This window comes from Salarias fasciatus, chromosome 19 (assembly GCF_902148845.1).
Source record: "Salarias fasciatus chromosome 19, fSalaFa1.1, whole genome shotgun sequence".
In the NCBI taxonomy this organism is placed as follows: Eukaryota; Metazoa; Chordata; class Actinopteri; order Blenniiformes; family Blenniidae; genus Salarias; species Salarias fasciatus.
Window position 1 is genome coordinate 22,364,780 of NC_043763.1, and position 20,198 is coordinate 22,384,977.

At 52.0% G+C, this 20,198-nt stretch overlaps 2 protein-coding genes across 3 annotated transcripts; one reads left to right on the forward strand and one right to left on the reverse strand.

Moving 5' to 3' along the window:
* Window positions 1–580: 580 nt before the first annotated feature.
* ap4s1 (adaptor related protein complex 4 subunit sigma 1) lies at window positions 581–2,725 on the forward strand. Of its 2 annotated transcripts, XM_030117164.1 has the most exons (7): window positions 581–619; window positions 701–796; window positions 1,029–1,189; window positions 1,311–1,397; window positions 1,466–1,534; window positions 2,075–2,086; window positions 2,162–2,725. In XM_030117164.1, the coding sequence occupies exons 3-7, from the start codon at window positions 1,052–1,054 to the stop codon at window positions 2,288–2,290; spliced, it is 435 nt and encodes a 144-aa protein (XP_029973024.1). In that variant the 5' UTR covers window positions 581–619; window positions 701–796; window positions 1,029–1,051; the 3' UTR covers window positions 2,291–2,725. The 2 variants fall into 2 exon arrangements, with proteins under 2 accessions (XP_029973024.1, XP_029973023.1); XM_030117163.1 differs by having other exon boundaries at window positions 586–796.
* On the reverse strand, window positions 2,399–17,643 carry hectd1 (HECT domain containing 1). The gene is made up of 42 exons (XM_030117160.1): window positions 17,504–17,643; window positions 17,161–17,395; window positions 16,851–17,078; window positions 16,462–16,743; window positions 16,065–16,335; window positions 15,673–15,749; window positions 15,343–15,441; window positions 15,092–15,206; window positions 14,695–14,869; window positions 14,406–14,544; window positions 14,120–14,290; window positions 13,352–13,574; window positions 13,005–13,268; window positions 12,505–12,716; window positions 12,270–12,416; window positions 11,967–12,061; window positions 11,768–11,873; window positions 11,515–11,649; window positions 11,282–11,421; window positions 10,917–11,129; window positions 10,665–10,775; window positions 10,388–10,554; window positions 10,129–10,305; window positions 8,130–9,116; window positions 7,816–8,037; window positions 7,072–7,205; window positions 6,834–6,990; window positions 6,688–6,758; window positions 6,442–6,593; window positions 6,261–6,315; window positions 5,964–6,186; window positions 5,800–5,882; window positions 5,585–5,712; window positions 5,275–5,476; window positions 5,044–5,181; window positions 4,313–4,797; window positions 4,044–4,202; window positions 3,876–3,954; window positions 3,706–3,799; window positions 3,383–3,533; window positions 3,157–3,301; window positions 2,399–3,073 (listed from the first exon to the last, which is right to left on the reverse strand). The coding sequence occupies exons 1-42, from the start codon at window positions 17,641–17,643 to the stop codon at window positions 2,936–2,938; spliced, it is 7,725 nt and encodes a 2,574-aa protein (XP_029973020.1). The 3' UTR covers window positions 2,399–2,935.
* Window positions 17,644–20,198: the final 2,555 nt, after the last annotated feature.

Consider the following 20,198-nt stretch of genomic DNA (forward strand, 5'->3'; position numbering starts at 1 on the left):
TTCTGCTGTTAGAGGGTAGCTTTTTTCACTCTTTTGTGCTGCTCAAGTACAATTTTTTCCCCTCTGTTTAGAATGGCTTTTGACGACAAAGTTGTTTTGCCTCTATAGAAAACAAAATTAACTCAATGAAACCATTGCCTTTTCCAGCTCAGAGAATAATCTGAACAGCATGTACACAATGATACATTCTACTTCCACCTTCTTCTGGTACACACATTGCAGAAATAATGGTAATAATAATAATGATAATAATAATAATAATAATAATAATAATAATAATAATAATAATAATAATAATAATAATATATTATTATTGTTGTTGTTGTTATATTATTGTTCTTATTGTTCTTCTTCTTCTTCTTCTTCTTCTTCTTCTTCTTATTATTATTATTATTATTATTATTTAATAATGACGTATTAATAAGATGGAATTGAATTATTTCAAGTTTCACCTACAAGAGGAAAATTGTGTTCCAATAGAAAATTATCAATTTCAGTTGACCTTTTTCAATTTGCTTCTAAATTTTTACATGGGCAGTTCTCTACATTCCAATTCTAAGCAGGAGCCTGAACGCCTCGGCGACGGTCTGACTTGCGCATGCTTCAAAAAAGCTAATAGGTGCTGCTAGCTACAATGGTTTGTGAGAAAATTAAATCCTCTCATCGAAATAAGTTAACTTTTAATTATCTGAACACACAGGTTAAGGCACGGAGCGAAAACTAACAGGAAGCTGAAGAGTTTTGTGCTTGTAAATTTGTTCTTATGGAGCTTTTTTAGTGGAGCTTCCTGCTGAAGGTAAGCAAAACAAACAGTTCTGTTAAAAACACAGATGTTATCCGGTTAAACGCTCAGGCAAACACAGTGATTGTGATACTAACATTCATTAAATTAATTTACTGTAGGCTGTGAAAACGGCAAGAAAAGGTAAAACATCTACTATGAATTTAAGCGGTTGTCTTGCTGTAGCACTGCTGCTTTCAAGTGCTGCTCGAACGCTTCCCCTCTATGTTTTGCGGCTTTTCCGAAGGCGGGCGCGTGGCTTCGGTTGCGATGATCAAGTTCGTGCTCATGGTGAACCGGCAGGGTCAGACCCGACTGTCCCGGTACTACCAACCCGTGGAGCTGAGCCGGAGGGCGGCGCTGGAGGCCGATGTGGTTCGCTGCTGTTTGAGCCGACAAAAGGAGCAGGTCCGTGAAGTATCCACGCAGGTTGCATTCACGCACCAGGAAAAAACCTAGTAAAAAATGAGCTGATCTGAAAATGAAATCTCTACAAAAACTGAATATTATTCTTTGTGTGTGTGTGTAGTGTTCGTTTGTGGACTACAAGGACTTTAAGTTGGTGTATCGTCAGTATGCTGCCCTCTACATAGTGCTAGGAGTCACTGACAGCGAGGTAAGTCCTCACAACATCCATTTATTTCTCCTCTTCATCCTCATCCTCATCCTCCCTCCCTCTCTCAGAACGAGCTGTCGGTCTTCGAGCTGGTCCATAACTTCGTGGAGGTCCTGGACAGATACTTCAGCCGAGTGGTGAGTTCAAGTACCGCTCGGACACTTCAGTGGCCACAGCTCAGAGCAGAGCGTTTATTTGCTCCTATTATATCTCAGTGGTTTTAAAGTTACCTCTGTTTGCTTTTAACTGCTCTAATAATACACTTGGTGATAAACACATTTCTCGTGTCTCCTGTGGGTTTAGTCCATGTGTGACCAGCAGGTGGCGCCATCAGAACAGCTGGATGACTTGAAGCTGCAGCTCTTGTTTTAATTTCTAGTCAAAAGTGGAGAAATTAACAGAGAAACAGAATGTATCTGTCGTGGCTTGTCTACTACTACAGTATATTTACAAACACACGCACCAATTTACATACCTCCAAGTTATATAAATGGACTCGAGAAGTGACTCAGAACCTCCTCAGTTTGGATGTCATGCTCACATTTTTTAATCAAGAGCTGTGAAGTAGCTAGCTTTCTTATTCAGCTGCCACGACACCACCTGGTGATCAAACAGGGAGTAACCCAAGGGGAGTATTTCACATTTTTATTGACAGTTTGTGTCTTTTGTGTCCCCAGAGCGAACTGGATGTATCCTTTGATCAAACATGAGTTGAGCACTTTCGGGATTTCCCCGTTGTTCCTTTGACTCGCTGTCACCATCAGATCATGTTCAATCTGGACCGAGTCCACATCATCCTGGACGAGATGATCCAGAACGGACACATCGTGGAAACCAACAAGAGTCGGATCCTCGCCCCGCTCACTGCCATCGACAAGACAGCCGACAGCTGACGCCCGACGCCATGTCACAGACTTACTTGTTAAACCAAATGTGGGATTATCTGCGATAAAGTAAATTAAATGTTGGACTGAGGACGAACAGAACACAGAACTCGTCTGTACTTCATACTTTGCAAACATTTTAATGATTATTTTTTTGGAGCATACACATTTGAAAATATCTGTTTACCTCAAACTGCAACTCGAGTTAAATAAATGTTTATAATATACAAAGAAAATACAGAGAGCAGAGCTGCTGACGGCGCCTCCCACCGTCCACCAGGGCGGCGCACTCACACAGAAACCAAAACACAAACAAACAGGAGGAGCAGGAGGAACTGAAAACAGAAGCTACGAGTCAAACCAGGCACTAAATCCAACAGACAGGAGGAGGTCCACACACACACACACACGCGCACACGCACGCATACACACACACACACACAGCAGCTGCAGCTTCAGAAAACAAACCAGCAGCAGCTCGGGGGAGCAGGAGCAGCTTTTCATTTTCATTCTGCAACATAAAGGCTCCTCCCCCTCCTGCGGCGTTCAGTCTGTCCGTCCGTCGGTCGTGGGGCTGGTTTGATTGGCTGGCTGAGCCGTCCGTCACGTGGTGAGCAGGTGAGAGGAGGAGCATGCTCAGTGCGGCGGCGGCGCTCAGTTGAGGTGGAAGCCTTTCTCCATGGTGGCGGCCAACAGACGCTCCCGCATGATGTCTTCTGACGAATACTCGGGCAGCTTCAGGTAGTGAACGCACGTGTTTACTGACGGGTAGCTGGAGTCCGTGGCATCCACCTGGGGAGAGGCGGCCAATCAGCTCAGACAAAAACCACGGAAAGGCTGGGACGTGAGCAACAAAGACTGCAGAGGAGGTTTACCTTCCTGACGATGGTGAGGCGGGGGTGCAGGTTGGCCAGGCCGCCGGGGGGCAGCGTGGAGCAGCCGGTGGTGAACTGCAGGAAGGCTTTTCTCTCGTCTGAAGACATCCCACATAAAACTGTGACAAACCTCAGGAAGCCAGGACTGAGGAGAAGACGAGCAGGAGTTAATTCCAGGGTTCCCATCAGGCTGTCCGAGTCCAGGCGTGTGTCCGCCAGCTCTCACCTGTCTCTGGTGTAACCCAGCTTTGGTTCAGTGTAGTTGATGATGTCATCAGCAGTCCAGGAAGGTGATTGGTTCCCACAGAGGATCATCTGCACCTCCTTATGGCTGAAGGAGCTCAGCTTCTCCATGGGAAAGACCCGGTTGAAGCCCTCTGAGGAGGAGAGGAGGAAGAGGAGGAGGTGACATACTGTGTGTGTGTGTGTGTGTGTGTGTGTGTGTGTGTGTGTGTGTGTGTGTGTGTGTGTGTGTGTGTGTGTGTGTGTGTGTGTGTGTGTGTGTGTGTGTGTGTGTGTGTGTGTGTGTGTGTGTGTGTGTGTGTGTACCTCTGAAGGCCTCCATCTGCTTCTGGATCCCCGTGTGCATACAGAAGTCAAACATGAGCTCCACGTACTCCTCAGTGTTCTCCATGGTGACCATCTACACACAGACACAGACACACAGGATGAACATGACGATCCGAGATATGTGTGTCTGCATCTGTTGCCATGGTTACCTCATCGTCTCCATTGGGTTTGAGATCCACTGCAGAGAAGCCGTGAACTTTGGAGGACGGACAGAACTGAAAGTTCAACCTGCGGAGAACAAACCAGCCTCAATGAGACCGTTTGAGAAAAGTGTGTGTGTATTCACGTGTGAGTGTGTGCATGGATGCGTGCATTACCCGAGGTCTTCGATGCTGAGCGGGGGTCCAGATCCCAGCGGGTTCCTCAGCATCAGGTCCTGCAGTCGGGTGTTCTTCTCGTCCTCAGACAGACTCTTGCTGGCCAGAATCTGCCTCCTCTTCACAGCCAGCTCCTTCACCTCCTTCAGGAAGCTGGCCCTGGAGGAGCAGGAGGTCAAGAGGTCAGGATGAGGCAAACATCGGGTCAGTGGAGGTCAGAGACCATGCAGCTGATCATAGGACTGTCAGACTGTCAGCTCCGCACTCACCGGTGCGGGTTGACGAGGTGGAAGTCGTCCCAGGTCAGGATGCCGTGGTACCAGGCGGGCGGCTTGGGCTTCGGAGGGTCCATGATGAACTCGGACTTGGAGTCCTCGTCGAAGCTGCCCACGGAGAAGGTCTCCTGGCTCTCCTCGGTGGAGGCCTCCGACTGGACCTCGGACAGCAGCAGGAAGGGCTGCAGGTGCAGCCGCTCGGGGTCCAGGCCCTGCGGCGAGCCGCGCGACTGGTACAGCAGCTTGCTCATGTTGGACTTGATGTCGCCCATGCAGAGCAGCTTGAAGAAGGGCTGCGACACCGGCAGGTCCACCAGCCGGTTGTCCTGGATGCACTTGGCCAGGAAGACGCCGAGGAAGTGGAAGAGTTTGGTGATGCGGTCCAGCTCCTCGCTGTCCTGAGGGAACGGCGCCGGGAACAGGCCGCAGGAGCGCTGCACGTAGAACCCGGGAGGCTTCAGGCCGCCGCCCAGATCCACCTGAGAGCGGGAGGAAGAGAGGGACCGTGTGAGGACGGACGAGGAACGTTTACAGGAGGGAGTCTTCAACTTTATCCAGTTTTCTCTCTCCAGTTTCTGACTGGCTCAAACATTACAGTGAAGCTAAAGGAGGAATCTCAACATTTCAAGACCGACTTTTCTCTGTCGAGTTTTGGCTTCATGACGAGCGGGTGTGTCATGCAAACAGTCATTTTTTGTGCGTTTGTGTGTGCGGGTGTGTCCGACCTGTCGTGACTCGTCGTCAGGGAAGTCGTCGTCACACAGCCAGATGCCGAGAGACGTCCTCTGAAACTCCGCAGCCACCAGAGCGTAAAACTCCAGAGTGGGACCGAGGCCAGTTCCCTCCTCGCCCTGAAACTCCACCTACACACACACACACACACACACAGGATAGATCATTCTCCTGAAGCACTGACACAGTTCATATCTCGTCCGGCAGGGGGCACCGGCTCTCACCTCCAGCACAGACTTGCGGTCGGCGTGCAGCTGCATGACGGACTCCGCCCACTCCATCATGGTCTCTCCTCGGGGCACTTTGACCCGCTCGTGTTTGAGCCGGCCCACCCTGAACTCTCCGGGGTCATCCCGCCGCACTGTGGTGGACGGCCGCGAGCGCTCCATGGTCGCCTCGCGGCGGTTCTGCAGCCACACGATGGCCCTGCACGCACACACACAGACAGTGAAAGAGTGACACAACCATCACAGAGAACCACTGTGTGTTGCAGTCCAGGTGTGTGTCACGGTGAGTCGGCGTCCTCGCGCTCACCTGGACGCTCCGAACGCCGTGCAGGTGAAGTAGAGCTGTCGGGTCTCGAAGGGAATCAGGAAAGGACACTTGGAGGTGAGCTGTTCACACCAGTCAGGCAGCGCCCCGCTCGCCAGGGCCAGAGGTTCCTGCAGGACACCAAACGCCTCGTTACACCCGAAAGCACGGCCACCAAACGGCACGCCACACCCGACACTCCCGTGCGTCACACTGACCTCGATCTGCTGCAGGATCTTCGTGGTGATTTTCTTGCTGGTAAATTCTTCTGGAGATGCATTGAACTGCAGCTCGTCCACATCTACACACACACACACACACGTGAAGTTAACAGCACGTTTGTTGCGTTGAGAGCCTCCATAATGTGTGTGAGTTGCCGTACCCTCCTGCAGCGTGCGTGCGTTGGAGGCGGCGTCTCCTCCGATGATGTAGAGGATGCGCAGCAGCTGCAGGACGTCTTCCACCCCGCAGGCGTTCTGGCTGCAGCCCGCCTTGGCCTGCGCCGCCTCCCTGGCGCCGCCCAGGATCTCGCTGCTCTGATTGGCTGACACGGAGCTGGGGCTCAGGCCACCGGATCGACCACCAACGCCGTGCTCGCAGAAGTCCTGAGGAGGTGAAGGGGTCAGAGGTCAGAGGGGCTTCGGTGAGTGCCAGGCTGTGATGTGACCGACGGACTCACCATCTTACTGCTCTCCTTCTCTTTATCCGAGTCCTTCAGCTCCCGGTACATGATGCTGTGAGGGAGGAGAGGAGAGCAGAGCAGTCAGGATGTAAACATTCACTACGGTCAGGATACTGTTTCATGATACAATTTCTGCTGAATCCAAAGCTGTCCAAAGCTCCGCCCCATCCCCTCTTACGTGTACGTGGGCTCCCAGATACGCCGCAGTTTGTCCGTCTTCACGGCTCCGTTACAGGAGAGCTGCAGCAGCCGCTGGACGTAGTAAAAGATGGTGGACTTGTAGTTGGACAGAGGGAGCTCCACCTCGCGGGTCGTACCCAGTCCAGCCACCTGAGGGTGCGAAAAACAAATGTCCAATGAGAACGGGGCATGGAGTCGGGAGTGGAGGATGGTGCGTGTGTGTGTGTTGTGTGTGTCTGTGTACCTTCAGAGTGAGAGACAGGTGAGGAGAGGGAGCACACTCCACCTCCTCCTGCACCTCCGACCGAGGAGTCCCTGAAATAGAAGGTCAGGTCAAGATCACACACTCCGTCTGTGTGTGCGTATGTGTGTGTGTGTCACCACACACACCTGGCGGTGGGATCTCCAGATCGGTGGTCTGCTGGACGTTGGTTCTTCCGGGTCGGGGGTCGAAGGCGGGGACTAGAGCCGAGAACTGTCTCTTGAGGACAAAGTCATCGTCCCATGTCCGCCTGCGTCCTCCTTTGGTCTCATACTCCTCCTCCTCCTGCACGCACACACACGCACACACACAGTCAGTATGACGTTGCTGTGCATCTTCGTCCACCAGCCAGACAACGCCTCATACCAGGACCTCCTCGTATTCTTGGTCCTCCTGATTGTCGTCTTCGTTCTCGTCGTCGTCCTCGTCTGGTTCTGGGAGGTCTTCCTCGTCGTCCAGCTCGGCCAGCAGAGTGTTGGCCCGACAGCTGTCCAGGAAGTCTGCAGGGGGAGAGCAGAGATGGGATTTACGCCACAGGAACCACATGGGAAAACGGGCCGTTTGTTTTGGAAAAGTTTCACATTTGCACGGAGGTGTTTTAATAATGTTGGCATGGCAACAAGAGAAACACTGAAAACGATGCAGTGAGCATGTTGAGCCTCTAGTAGGTGCTGCTGCTTGTTTTTGTCATGAAACCACACACAGACAATATGCTATAAAGGTTAAAAATGGCAAAAGCATGGACAGAACATGAAGCACACGAAGCATTTACACTCAGCTATAAAACCACCAAGTCCCAGTAGAACATGAGGCTCCTGAACATTTCATCTACTTGCACATGTGCAGATGAACTGTCTACTCTGGCAGTGATGGACATGTGTAGTTGCAGTCCTTCAGATGAGTTGCATTTCAGCAGGAGCGTTTTCAGCGGCTCCAAGCAACATAGACGACATTCAAAATGCAACAAAAGCTTTATGGTTTGTAGGTTTGGCTTGAAACACCTGAACTGGGATCAGGCCCCCAACTCTAGAAAAACAAACTTTTCGAGCAATCTGAAACTGAGACAGGGCGATCAACTGTGTGTGTGCATGTGTGTGTGTCGACACCAACCATAGAGGGAAAACTCCGCCTCCTGACCCGTGTCACTCTCGCTTGACGTGGACGTCAGGCTGGTCGTCAGGGTGTTGCTAAGCAACTGTCCCACCGACAGGCCGGTGGTTGCCGTGGCTACATTATTGCTGCTGGTTACTATGGAGGTTGACATGGTGACGGTGGAGGTGGTGCCGGTGGTGGTGAGGTTAGGGAAGCTCTGAGCGCCCATGAGAGGAGAAGCTGCGGACGGACAGACAGTAGTTAGTCGGCGCTCCGGGTCATGTGACCCAGCAAAGCCACACCCCCACGTCAGTGCCGCCGCCGGTACTCACTGGCCGTGCTCATGACGTTGCGGCCCAGCGTGTTGGTGTTGTTGTCGCTGCTGCTGCGGCTCAGGTTCATGTTGTTGGTGGCGTTGGTGCGCGACATGTTCGGTGCGCGGCGGACGAAGGACTCCATGAGGCTGGCCTCCCGTGACGACAGGTTGGGGACGCTGGCGCTGGAGCTCATGGGGGCGCCGGCCGCCAGCAGCGAGTTGACGGACAGCCTGGCGTTGGTGGCTGAGCACAGCGGCCTCTGGGAGGGCGCGTCTTTGCTGGACGACTCGGACACCGAGCTGACGTCGGGCGAGCTCACGCTCACCAGCCCCATGGAGATGGCGGTGGCCGGGTCGGCGGCAGAGTCTTTGTTCCTGGATTCGTCCCCGACGGCGGAAGTGTCCGCGGTGAGCGTCCCGGAGCTGGACGCCGAGCCGGAGCCGCCCTCCACTGCGGAGGACAGCACCACGATGGGCTCCTGCTGGTGTCCGTCGGGGCAGACCCCGCCTCCCGGTACGCCTCCTGGCCCGGTGCTCTGGTCCAGCGGCAGCCCCTCGGCCCTCCTCTCCGGCCGCGGCCCGGCGGCGCCCGGCAGCCCGGCCGACGAGCCGAGGCTGATGTCGGAGGAGGAGGCCACGCTGCACACGGAGCTGCTGCTGCCCTTCCTGCTGGACGAGCTGGCCCCGCCCAGCGACGAGGCCCCGCCTTTGTCCGGACAGTTATTTTTCACCAGGCTGCTCCACGACTGCTGTTGCGAGGAGGACGAGGTGGAGGACGACGAAGAGGAGGTGGCAGTGGCGCCGCCGCCAGCAGTCGGCGTCGCCAAGGGTCCCACCGCAGAGGAGGCGGGGCCTGAAACAGCGGATGAGATAGGTTTGGGTGACGGCGCTGTGGCAGCCGACTCAGGGTCGTACCCTGGGGCAAGCTTGAGGTCAAACTTCCCTTCAGCGCCCATACGGTAAGAGTTAGAGCCGCCAGCATCCCAGGTTACATCAATCCAGCCTGGATGGACAGAGAGACAGGAGGAGACGGACGGATGGATGTCAGAGACCCGGCAGAGAGACAGACAGACGGACAGAGACAGACAGGAACAGAGAGACAGAAACAGAGTGACAGAAGCAGCTTACAGTCAGATCAGCTCCACACTGATTACAGATCAGAGAAAGTCTTTGAGGTCACACAGAGGAACAGAAAATGATCCAACCTGGACCAAAACACCTGAATGTATTAAAAAAAAACTGAGGTGTTCCAGATCTGATAGACATCTCCAATCACTGGAGCTTCTGTGCATGCATTAAATTACAGGGTTCGGGGCTGATTAAAACATTTCTATTGGCTGCAGAGTGAGGATCCACTCCCTTGATGTTGAGACCGATAAGATTTTTCTATTGATTTGTCACAGATGAGACCATTTAAAAATTTGTACTGATTTTCATCTCTCAGCTTCTTGTGAATCATCAGAAAAAAGTCAGTCTGTCAGGAATCGTGCTCTTCTCATTTCAACTCTAAAAAGAACAATATCTCTGCTTACATATCGATGTGAAGCAACCAGAGAAAAATATGAACATGGTCACAGAAAACAACACTCAAAGCAAAGGGAAGAGAATTTTGGTGGCAAAATGCGAAGCATCAGAAGCACAAAGTGAAAGAAGTCCAACGGCAGCAGTCAGTCATTTCTCACATTTAATTCACATCTGATCACGAAAGAGGAGGAACAGGAGGAAGAGGGGGAGGAGGAAGAGAGGAAAGGAGGAGAAGAGCCCTGCTGCTGTTTAGCCCTTCCTGTGACGACTGGGTGGAAATGAGCTTTTAGATTATCAAATGCGCGAATCCTGACGACCGAACCCTGCAGCTAACACGCTAACCCTTCTCCATAGCGGCTCTGAGCAGGAGGTTTTACAGCTCTGGGGTCAGAGGTCAGGCTTCTGCAGGCTTTAGAGTTTGGGAATGGAACACATGGCCCTGCCAGTGCGAGTCCCATCGTCACATTGCATGATACGTGTGCACGTCTTACCGTTATGTGCCTCGCCGGTGACCGTGCCTTCCCCGGCCGGGTTCCCGTCCTGATCGCGCCACTTCCAGTCGATGCCGCGGACGACGCGCGCCCCAGGGACGATATACTTCATCACCTGTGAGCGGAAGAGGCGGCGCTGGCGGCGCAGGTTGGCCTCGGCCTCCTTTACAGCTTTACCTGATGGAGAGACGGCGGGGTCAGTCACAGCATATGCACACTCGTGCACGGGAAGCGAGCGGCAGCGCACGGTTCCACTCACCCAGCTGGTCCTCGCACACGGCGCTCACATTGCCGTAGAGTTCAAGTCCCGACAGAGAGAGGTAGTGGGTCTGCCCGCTGGCGTTCTTCCCCATCTGCTTGATCCGGATGTGTCTCCAGCCCTGCTTCTCGTCTTTGGATGGATCCAACGGCCACGTGGCCGTCGAGCTGAGACGAAACCGCAAATCAACATCAACCACAACAATAACCACATTTCAAGGGCATCAACAACAACAACACAGCCGCAGGTCACCATCAACACAGAAGTGAGTTCATACCCTGGTTCATTCAGACTGCTGTCGTCCACATGGGTGTACAGAGTCGTCCACGTCTGACCATCCTTTGACACCTGAAACACCCAGTTCCTCAATGCAGAGCGTCCGTAACCCCTGCAGGAGGAGGAGGAAGGAGGAAGAGAACATTGTAGAAATATTTTATTGGTTTGCCATCATCTTTAAGGGTGTCACCTTTCTCTGGCGTGTCTCAGGATAAGTGTGTTTATCCATCTCGGTGTGTGTTTGTTTCCTCACCTGGCGTGTCTCAGGGTGTAGGCGGAGGGGATGACCCAGAGGCCGAGGTCCACGGCGAACCAGGCGTTCTTGTCGTCGTTGGTGTGACAGTTGAGCGCCGAGCTGTCCCGGCTCAAGATGTCCTCCAGCCGGCCGTACGGGAGGTTCCGCCCCTCCGACGAGGTGACCACCACCAGGCCGTACGCGGCAGGGTTCACCCACTCGTACGCCGTCCTGCACGCAGCCGGGACAAAGAAATGTAACTCAGTAAACACAGTGCGGAAAAAAAAAAAAAAAAGGCTGGGGCGTCACACGCTGTGCGAAAAAATGTGGATGCTGAGATGATTCTTATTCCTGAGTGGGACACACAGATGTGAGGTTCTTACTTTGCGTTGGTTCCGACCCAGTAGATGATCCCGTTCTCATCGAAGTCGTGCTGGTGTCTGAAGGTGAAGTTCTGACCTTCCCTCAGCTTCCTCACAAACACAAAGGACGAACGCTCAAAGTCGTACCACTGCTTGGCCACCTGGAGGAGGAGCAGAGCAGGCAGTGAGTCTGATGGGACGCTCTTCAGTCTGAGGACAGAGATCCTCCTCTTCCTCCTCCTCCTCTTCCTCACCATCTTCAGCAGGTACTGCTCCAGCGACTCCACAGTGGCCAGCGGCTCCATCTTCAGCATGCGGCCCGTTCTGTCGATCAGGGCCGTCTCTCCCGGCGCTCGCTCCAGACGGAAACGCAACCTCCTCGTCAAGATCTGAAACACGGACACGGAACCCGTGAGGAGGAGGATCCAGCGGGATCGCCGGCGCCCGGGCGGAGGAGGATCCAGCGGGATCGCCGGCGCCCGGGCGGAGCACGACTCAGCAGCTCACCTGCAGGTTGTATGAGGATCCCGGAGTGTCGTAGAGGTGCAGAGGTAGACGTTCGATCGACTCCAGGACTGCTATCAGTTTACGGATTAAGGCAACGGCTGGTCGGCTGTAAACACACACAAACACACAGACACATTAATCCACTGGTAAAGCTCAAAGAAAAATTAATCACCAGCTGCTGGTGAATTTGTGTCGTTACCTTTCGTCGTCTTCATTCTCGCTGAAAGCCGCCTTGAAGACATTGATCCTCTCCATTAAAGGCTTACAATCATGTTTCAGGTCCAGTTCCACACTCTGTGTGCACAAACACACACAGCCACACACACATACACAACCATCATTGATGCGAGTTCATACACAAAATAAATGAGTAGGAAGTGGTGAAGTGTGTTTAATCTCAAACTACTCTCAACATCATTAACCTGACTATAAACAAGTTATGACTCAGCTTTTTTATGCTGACTCAGCACGCCGTGTTTGTGTAGCGGTTGTGTTGACTCACATTGTTGAGCACGGTGAAGAGAGCCTGAACGAGGCCGCTGCTACACATCTCGTACGGAGAAATTGTGTTTTCATCCTTCAACACAACGATCAGATTCTCCAGAGCAGTTTTCATCAGATCTCTCCACGTGTTCTCACCCTCAGAGCACTGGAACACAACGTCAAACCAGCACCATGAAAACACACATCAGTATGTATGTGTGTGCGTGTGTGTGTGTGTGTGTGAGTCTGTTTACCTGTCGGTGTGTGTGCAGCTCCCAGGCAGACTCCAGCTGTGTGGAGATGTTCCTCAGGGTGACCACCACCCCCCTGGGCATGCTCTCCACGGCTTTGAAGTGGTCGTCGTACAGCTCTCGGGCCATGCTCTTCACCTTCTGCTTCGTCTTCTCCAGCTTCGACTTCAACTTCCTGCCGCGCTTCCCCGTCCAGCCCGTCACAAACTCAGAGCCTGCGCACGCACACACATAAAATGTAAACATTAATTGAACAGAACCGGAAAGTGCATTAGAAATAAAGACATGATTAGTTTAGATAATTATCAAAATTTGAAACACAAAAAATAAGTGATCTTCATTGAATCCCATTAAATAGAAGTTCAGGCATTTATCGAACAGTTCCATAAATGCCAAACATTACGGTCAGCAGACTTGATTAGTGTATTAAAGTGGATGTATTAGTGGATTAAAACCATTTTTCTGCTGATGTTGGATGAGAAGATGGCGCTGTCTCCACTCACCCAGCGACGTCTCGGCTGTGAACGAGTGTTTGGTTCCGCGGTTGGACTCGAACACGAATCCGGGCAGGTCCTCCTTCAGGATAGTGGCCTGCTGGCCGTCGGAGTTGTGGATGGCGATCTCTCCGTCCTTGAGGCAGGTGAGGGACCAGTTCCCCACCGTCAGCTTGGTGGGACCCACGCTGGACAGGACGGGCTGGCTTGCGGTCACCGGCTTCACCTGGCTGCGCGCTCGCTGCAGCTTCTCCAGGAACTCACTGCGTGATTCTGAGGAGAGAAGGAGCGGGTTAATAGGGACGGGACGCGGTGCGGTGAGGTGGGAGCGCTGCGTGGCATGTGCCGGGTGGTACCGGAGCTGTCGGAGCCGCCCTCGGGGCTCCCGCTGGAGTACATGGTGGCCAGCTTCCCGTCCAGGATGAAGCGGAACCAGCCGTTGGAGCCGTTGGAGAGCTCGAGGGCGGCGGCGTCCGACCAGATGTAGAGACAGTCACGCCCCCTGATGATGGACCAATCCCTCCAATGATACGGCTTCCCCTGCTGGATCTCCCTGGCGTCCTCCTGCACCTCCTCCTCCTGCAGGAGACACAGTGTTAAACCATTCCTAAATTCTCTCAGACTTCAGACTGCTGGAGACAAAAGCTCAAGTTGGGATGATTAAGCAACAATCATATCTCTCCTCTTGGATGATTCTGACAGTTTTGTCCCTTGTTCAAACAAACCAGTTTTGGATCAACTTCAGATTGAACAAAATGGTCCGGGAAGACATTTAACTGGCACCAAAAGAAGATCTCACACTTCCCAAGTCTTGGCTTCTCATCATTGTTTGCCAGTCAATTTTAGAATTCATTCGAGAATTCTTAACTTTTCAAATCCTACACGGTGAAACTCCCCGATACATCTCTGACATGTTGAAACATGAAATGTTTGCACAAACAGACATCGGTCTCCAAACACTGCCATGTAAACGCAAAACTTTCCTGAAATGAAAACGCAAAAAAGGACGTGTTCTCACATGAAATGTCTGAACGGGGCCTGAATGCGCCGGGCGTTTCAAGCATTATCTCTACACAAGCTGCACTGAAGAAGTTTTTATTCAACATGTGTGACGGAGGTGTTACCTTCTCAGGTTTGGCTTCGTCTTCGTTCTCGTCGTCGGACGCCGGCCCTGCCAGAGTCGACACCTTGTTGATGACTCCCAGTCGAGCGAGCTGGTCCAGGAAGACGTCTCCCCCTTTATCCACCAGATCTCTGATGATCTGCAGGGCCAGGAGGTGTCCGTCATCGTCGTCCTGACAGAGAGGAGGAACAGAGAGGTTTTGGTTTTCAAAGGTCTTGAACCGTCTCAAGCAGGGATCTGTGTGTGTGTGTGTGTGTGTGTGTGTGTGTGTGTGTGTGTGTGTGTACCTCCTGATCGAGGACAGTCGCAGTGATCTCCACCAGCACTGTGGGTAGGTTGTGTCCCGTCTCGCTGTCACAGACTTCCTTCAGCAGAAGTTCACTGCTGTAATGAACCATCTTCCTGATCAGAGCCAGACTGGCTTTCCTGAAACAAACACACACACACACACACACGATCAGCTTAAGGAACACAATGTAAACCAAGAGTCACTGTACAGGATGCAACATCATTTAGGGAAAGTTGGTGCTGGGGGCGTGGCCTGTGCTGGGGGCGTGGCTGGGCATTCTGGGTTACCTAATAGAAGGCAGCATGGTTTGCTGAAAGGTTTGTGCAAAAACAGGCAGCAGTCTCTTCAGGTAGATGGGGGCCATCTCGGGGTCTCCTTTGGGCTCACTGCTCTCCTCCTCCTCCTTGTTCACGTCCTTCTTCTTCTTGTCGTCACTCTTGTTCACTGGACACATCCAGTCACCTGAAACATGAGTACGACAATATGGACTGGATTACAGTCACATCTTTACTCCCTCAAAGGAATGAGTTTCTAAGTGAAGTTCTTGTGTCAGTGGTCAAACAGCTGGATTATTTAGCATTAGCTAAGCTAATCATCACAGATTTTATGAAGTTAAATTGAAATTAAATCAGTCAGTGGGAGGAAAGTTCCGGATGTTAGCAGCTGCATGGTGCATTCACTGACCAGGGGACTGCAGGATGGCCACCACCTCACTGTGTCCTCTCTCTCTGGCTTTGTCCAGAGGAGTCTTTCCATCCTCGTCTCGCAGGTCAGGGTTCGCTCCGTGACGCAGCAGAGTCTTCAAACACACACACGAAGGACAAACAGCGCAAAATCACTACAGGTTACAGCTAACTGTCTGCACAAAACACACACACACAACCCTACACACATCTGTGCATGTGTGTTTATGTTTCTGCATGTGCGCTTGTTACCTTGGCTACTTGTGGGCGTCCGAAACAAGCAGCGTAGTGCAGTGAGGACGACCTCTGACCTCTGTTCACATCAGCTCCTCTCTCACAAAGAAACTCCACCTGAAACACACACACACACATTAGATTGATGACTCTCTGTGCTACCACACAAAAACTTAACGAGAGACTCTTCACACAGGTGACCCTTGACCTCACCTGCTAGGACCTGTCAGAGGCATCCTATGTGTGTGTGTGTGTGTGTGTGTGTGTGTGTGTGTGTGTGTGTGTGTGTGTGTGCTACATTAATTCAAGAGTTAGTTACCAACTTGAAACGTTTCAGTTTGTATTTACCATCTCCTGGGTGCCGAAAGCTGAAGCCCAGTTGAGGAGCGTCTGTCCAACGTCGTCCATGAAGTTCACCTCAAACGCTGCAACACAAAACTCTGTGTTACACACACACACCCTCTATACATCTCAGCGCCTGTGTTTGTTTGTTTTTTTGTCTTTCTCCAAGGCACTGTGAGAACACAGCGGCCACAATACAGCAGCCATGAAATTGTAAATGAACAATTTAGAACCAAACCCGAACTTTAATTTATGGTCTTAAAATAATAAAGAGACAGAATTTTCCGAGTTCTAACTGGAGGACATGTTCACGTTAGCTCACAGGCTAACATCGTTAGCTTTTTAAGAAGTAACCCCCTCAGGAAGCTGGGTAATAGGATGTGGAGGTGTGGCCTGACCTCCGGTGTCGATGGCGTCGATCAGGGCGTCGGTGTCCTTGCTGCGGATACAGTCGATGAGCTGTCGGTGCGATCGCTCCCCGGAGCTGTCCAGGCGCCGCAGGCCGGGGATGCGGCTGGTGGAGCCCGCCGTGGACTTGGGCAGCGCCTTCCGTCCCTCGAACAGCAGCACCAGCAGGAGGTCCACCAGCCGCATGGTGTCCAGCACGCAGCGCTCGTCCCCCCCCAGGGCGGACTCCATGGAGTCGGGCAACGCCGAACGCAGCAGGTCCTGAACGCAGCGCAGTGGGAGGAGCCATTAGATATCACCTGCAGACTGTGTGTGTGTGTGTGTGTGTGTGTGTGTGTGTGTGTGTGTGTGTGTGTACGGGAAAAACATATATTGAAAAAAACTTACATGTGTGACAAGCGGTGAGCCGCGGCACAGTGTGGACAGCAGGCTGACGATGGTCGATACTTGGTTGCTCAGTTTGGAGTCGGGGGCCGAGGGGGTGGCGCCCGTGGAGGGCCGGCCCGGCTTGCAGGAGGAGGCGGGGCCCGACACCGTGCCGCCGGCGGCCGCCATGCGGGACAGCAGCTCCTCCGTCAGGCCGTGCTTGGCTAAAGGGGCGGGATCCACGCCACGGCGAGTGAAGCGGTCGGCCAACGAGGCGAAGCATCGCAGAGCGCCATCTGACACCTGAGCGGGGGTGGAAGTGGGCGGAGTTAGAGGCACACAGGACAAACAGCACCTGGAGGTGCAGCATCTGTCCGATGGGAGAGAAGGTCACAGCGACCCAGGGTTACCTGGTGGTCTTCGTGCTTCAGGAGGCTGGACAGCGACTCCACGCAGGTCTCCAGGGACGAGTCCTGAGGCTCCATCTTACTGCAGAGGCGGGAAACCACGGCCATGGCGGAGTGCAGCGTGTCTTTGTGCACCAGGTGGCCGCTGTCTCTGATGAAGCTCAGCACGCAGTTCAGGCCACCGGCCTCGAACACGGCGCCCGACTCCCGGGTGCAGATCAGCTCCAGCACCTGCAGAGAGAGCCCCTCAATCAATAACCCAGATCCTGACGCTATCAGGCGCACTGCACCGCCCCAACTGACAGCTGCTGACCTTCACACACTGCTCCGCCAGGTCTCTGCTGGTGCGGTTGTTGAGCTCCACCACCACCAGCCGGTTGCACAGAGCTTTGATGGCGCCGTCCACGCCCACGATCCTCCGCGTGCACTCGGCGGACACATCCAGGTAGTACGTGATGGCCCGAGCGGTCACCTCCAGAACGTTATCGGGAGCGCTCTCATCCAGGAAGATCTTACAGAGGGCCGGCAGGAAGGTCCGAGGGGGACACCTGCAGGAGGACAAAGAGGAGAAGCTGAGAGGAGGGAACGCTGTAGCAGGAAGAACAGGAGCAACTAGGGGAGCAGTAGCAGCAGGAGGAGTATGAGGAGGTCCTCACGTCTCGAAGCAGCGGTCCACGTTGTCAGACATGAGCAGCAGCATACAGAGCTGCTCCAGAGCGATGAGCTGCATGTCTCTCTCATCTCCCTGACCCATCTGAAGCCACTCCAGGAGAGTGTCCGGGTCCACGTCCGCCATGATGGATGGCCTGGTGGTGGGGGGCGGAGTCACGTGTTGGTCATTCATGCTTTATTACATTGCGTAAAATCTTCATTCGGCAAGATACAGATGAAACAACAGGTGCATGTGTGTTCTCACCTGGCTCAGCGGCCAATCACTGCTCTCTGCTGTGTTTCTGTTTGGGACTCATCCAACCAATGGGACGAAGGGGAGACAGGAAGGAGGCGCTCGCTCTCACAAAGGATTCTGGGACATGAAGTCTGTTCACCTGTTGAGGAAGGAGGTGTTAGGAGGCAAGTGTGTTCCAGGAAATATCCTGATGCAGATCATAACATTCAGGAATCATCTGCATAGAGCTGACATCTCCCAGAAATCTAAAACAGTGAATGTGACCTGAAGTTCCTCAGGGAATGATTCTGGGACCACTGGATAAGTAACATGACAACTAAAAACTGAGTGATCGTGGCCGTCTGAATGAAGGGGGACAATAAACACCACGTAAACATGTTAGCACGACTGAAGACTAGGTCTTCAAAGTAGGACCAAGAAATTCCGACCATGTGACTTACAGTGGATCCACACCGAGTCGGTGCACGCACAGAGTATGTGTTTGAATCCTGAGCTAAAAGTGTAAACAAGGTGCAGAAAAAACACTATATTTATATTCCATGTGGTAGGTGATAAATTGACCGTTATTAAATGAGTCAATGAGTCTGAATAAAACTTTAGAGGTCAGCAGCATACCTGACTTGAACAATAACTGGAACACATATGTGTAAGTACACTGAGACAGAAACAACAAACAGTTTGGTGGCAGCTGTAAACGTAGCAGATTCTATTTGGTGGCGTTATGCTAAAGCAGTGCATGCTGGGATCGTGATGGGTCCAAGCTAAGTTGATTAGAACCTAATTTGAAGCCTGTCTGTCTGTCTGAGTGTGACAGAAACAAGCTGTGCTGCTGCAGATCCTCTTATCACAGATTACTGGGCACTGGCTGCCGCCGAGCACCCGGACCTCGGCGTCTAGAGCCCCGCTGATGTCCACACAGTGAACTCCGCAGCACGCCCTGCTGTTCCGCACACACAGCTCAATCACAGGGCCACAGGTTCAATTCCTGCTCAAGTCGAGTCTCAGCGGCAGTCCGCCGAGTGTTTCACGGGATTAACGGAACGAACACGAGCCCTACGAACACATGACTGAGTGTTCTCACTCAGGTCCTCGTTTCACCTGAGATCAATGTGACGTGTCACATCCACACGGCAAGAAAATAAGCTAATGCTAACGTGTCACAGTGGGTGATCATAGTGAGTTAGCTCACATATGTCCAGTATTTGATGAGGATGTTTCACTGCCACAGTGGAAGTTGTATTTACTTGGCAGTAACAGCAAATAATCCATGATCATTTATCCCGGTCACAAAACTACCTGCTTTCAAAGCAGCACTGCATGAGATGACCACGAATTGTTTATTTTAATAGTGGTATTGATGACAAATCTGTCCACTTTTCTGCTTCAAATGCAGTTGTTCTAGTGTGTGGTGTCCCACAGGGAGCCATCCTGAGACCACTGTCGGTCAAATTTACACTACTGACACAGACTGATCATCACAATATGGCAGCACTCCTTTAAAAAAGCTCAAATTTTAGCAGCTTCTCGGGTTAATTCTCAACCAGTTCAAAAATCTAAGAGATTTTCTGACGCTTTACAGCCTTTAAAAGAGGTGTGTAAATTCATGGAAGATAAGTGTTTAAAGCTGCAAAATAAAGTTAATGGATAATAATAAGTAAAGTTGAAGGACTTCAAAGATTTGTATCTGGAAGCTGTTGGGAAAAAAAACCACAGAAAAGTCCAAGGTCCTCTAATACTACAAGAAAAGTGGGGAAACGTCTAGTAAATGTGTTGTTCAGTATCACTTTTAAGCATCACAACAACAGAGTGGTGATTAAATGAAGCCTTTGACTGTAGGAGTTGCGTATCAGATCCAAATCCTTCAGTTTTAATCAGGAAAATCTGGTTCATTATGGCCTAGAAAAACTCAACTTAAACTCGTGTATTAGGAGTTTTCAGTCAATATTACTTTAATATTGCTTCACAATAGGAGAAAATGCTGGAGTTGAGGAGGGTTTGCTTTTTTGTGATCGACGGGGTTTCTAATGCTATGACCCCCACACCAACACCCACAATTTAAATGTCTTAACCTTTCAAGAAAACTGATGGAAACGGCATTTGAGGTTAAGTTCAGCAGATCTGAGGAGCTTCACTCCATAACAATGGTGATTAGGATAGGAACAGTAACTGTGTCTCTCTGGGGGGGGGGGGGGGGGGGGGGGGGGGGGGGAGATGGGAGTTTGAGGGAAGTTTCAGACGAACAGACCTGACAGAGTGACGAAATTAAAGTTTAGGGCAGAAGGATCTAGAACTTTCTCTACTCCGTTGTTTGCTGTGTTTCAGGGACAAAGCTCCGAGGCTCGTCCTCCTCAACAAACCTCCTTTGTTTGGCTCTTTAAACTCTCTCTCAGCCTTAAAAGTCCCCTCAGGCTGGAGCAGACACTCCGGGGCCAAACCGTAAAAGT